This window comes from Octopus bimaculoides, chromosome 27 (genome assembly GCF_001194135.2).
Source record: "Octopus bimaculoides isolate UCB-OBI-ISO-001 chromosome 27, ASM119413v2, whole genome shotgun sequence".
Classification (NCBI taxonomy): Eukaryota; Metazoa; Mollusca; class Cephalopoda; order Octopoda; family Octopodidae; genus Octopus; species Octopus bimaculoides.
Genome location: NC_069007.1, coordinates 9,636,098 through 9,638,597, shown reverse-complemented (window position 1 = coordinate 9,638,597; position 2,500 = coordinate 9,636,098). Strand labels below are relative to the sequence as shown.

The following is a 2,500-nucleotide window of genomic DNA, read 5'->3' as shown; positions in this document are numbered from 1 at the left end:
GCTGCTGCTGCTGCTACTACTACTGCTGTTGTTGCTACTAATACTACAACTACTGTTACTGCTACTACTACTATTACTACTACCACTACTACTACTGCTGTCACCACTGCAGCCACTACAACTACAACCACCATCACCACTACCACCATCACCACTACCACCATCATTTTGACCACTGCCAGTAAGTGTGTGAATTTAAGAGGGGAATATGTTGAATAAAATCATAATTAACTGAACCTCATGTACTGTCTTTTACTCAAAGCCAAGAACTTTTCAACACACCCTTGTGTGTGTGTGTGTGTGTGTGTGTGTGTGTGTGTGTGTGTGTGTGTGTGTGTGTGTGTGTGTGTGTGTGTGTGTGTGTGTGTGTGTATGTGTGGTGTGGCTTAAAACTGGCCCTGGTATCAAATCACTGAAAAAGTACTAAATAACCCAGCAAGTCTTCAGTGCTATGACTGTGTCAATGCCATTTTAAATATAAAAGCAAAAAAAAAAAATCATGAATGACCGATGGACTGAATGACCAAATGACCAGAGCAACTACAATTAAAAAATTAGAAACAGAACAATGGTCTACCTGTTTCGTCGTTATCATCCGTCATCAGGACAGCCTTTTTATTAACAGGTTCTCCTACCCGTTGAAGCAGTGTAAACTTAGGGTGCCTGTCACCTTTGTCAAGATTCAGCAAACTCTTGGATTTTAGCTGACCTGTCTTTCCTGTAAATATAGTCAGGAAATAGCATTACACAAATATATGGGTGTATATACCCTCAATCTCTCTCTCTCTCTCTCTCTTCACACACACACATTACATACACACATATATATAAGTGTATATATGATTATGTATTGTATGTATTAATGTGTGTATTAATTTTATGTGATATACATCTGCATAAGTCTGTTCTCTTGATCATCACCACTGAGAGAAACACCACAGCACTTTCAGAGTATATTTGGAAGTTGAAAGATAACGGAAACACAAGTTGATTTTGAAACAAAATTTTTAATCACTGCACTATGCCTGCATCCCATTTTAGATACACACACACACACACACAAACACTTGTGTGCTGAGGATGCTGCTGTAATCCAGCTCCATTTGCAAGAGTCAAAATCTAATCAGGTGGTGAAGCTGCTCTGTAAATGCTTAAGCCCCTGCCACCAGACCTGTTTCAGGCCATCTACAGAGACAGGTAACAAACTCTTGTGCAACAGTACTAGCTTTGTTGCATCAGATGTGACTCAGTCAAATGCTTCTACCATCCTCGATGCAAGTCTAGCTGTACCACCCATTATTTTCCTTAAGGCAGACATACTGGCTTGCTTTCTAAGTAGCTTCTGACATACATACATGTATACATACATGCATGAACACATGCATACATACATACATACATTCAGTCAAACATGCATTTAAACATACATACATATGTATCTCCATGTATATAATTGTACAAATATACATTAATTTTTAAATGACAGACTTAGTGTTAAGGTTAGGGTGAGAGTTTCATTTATGAAATTCTGTGAGTTTCGCACGTCATTCTGAAAGTTTCATGCATGTCACTTATCAAACTTGTGAATCATTCAGGCCTTGAGTCACTTTTGTAGCTTTTTGCTGAAGATGTGTATGTGTGTGTATACATGTATGTGTGTGTATGTATGTGTGTGTATGTATGTGTGTGTATGTATGTGTGGCTAATGGAATAAGTACCAGGCTTTACAAAGAACAAAAAAGTACAGAGGTTGATCATTTCAATTAGAATTCAAGTTGGTGCCCCAGCATGGCCAAGTAAAAGTTAAAAACTAAAACATACACACACACACACACGTACACATGCGCGCGTGCGCGCGCGCACACACACACACACACACACACACACACATATAATTGAAAAATGCCCAAACACAAACCTGGAAGTACATAAATACTATTACTGGATAGCACAAGATGAAATCTGATGTTTGGACAAGATTTATACTATATCCTGTGTTCTGAACAGAATATACCATAACTATATATATACATACTGACGCACACACCCATATACACAGACATATAAAATGATAGCTAATCATCTAATTCACAATCCTGAGAATCTTTCTAAAATATGCCTTTGAACACTCCCCCACTACAATGATGCCAACTAATTTCCAACTGGGTATATAATTGGTTATTCCTCTGTTATATACACAAGGAAAACACCAAATCTTCAGCAACTTAGATGTATTCAGATCAGACAGAATCAGGTATTTTCAGAATAAAAGGGATTAAATTCTACAATCATGGCTAATCATATAAACTCACACACACACACACACATTGTCAGAGGCATACATACATACATATATATATATGCATACATATCTTGACACACCATCATATATATGTAAATACATAAATACATACGTATACATTTATACAAACATACATGCATGTGTACAACAATATATGCATCTATATATATATATATATATATATATATATATATATAT

General features: G+C 36.7%; 1 protein-coding gene across 1 annotated transcript in view; it reads right to left on the bottom strand.

The window, feature by feature from the left end:
- LOC106869832 (uncharacterized) overlaps nt 1–2,500 on the bottom strand; it is a 121,208-nt gene that overhangs the window by 7,099 nt on the left and 111,609 nt on the right. Inside the window, exon 6 of the mRNA XM_052977249.1 lies at nt 578–718. Within this exon, the coding sequence (XP_052833209.1) occupies nt 578–718 (141 nt within the window). The remainder of the gene's footprint in view (nt 1–577; nt 719–2,500) is intronic.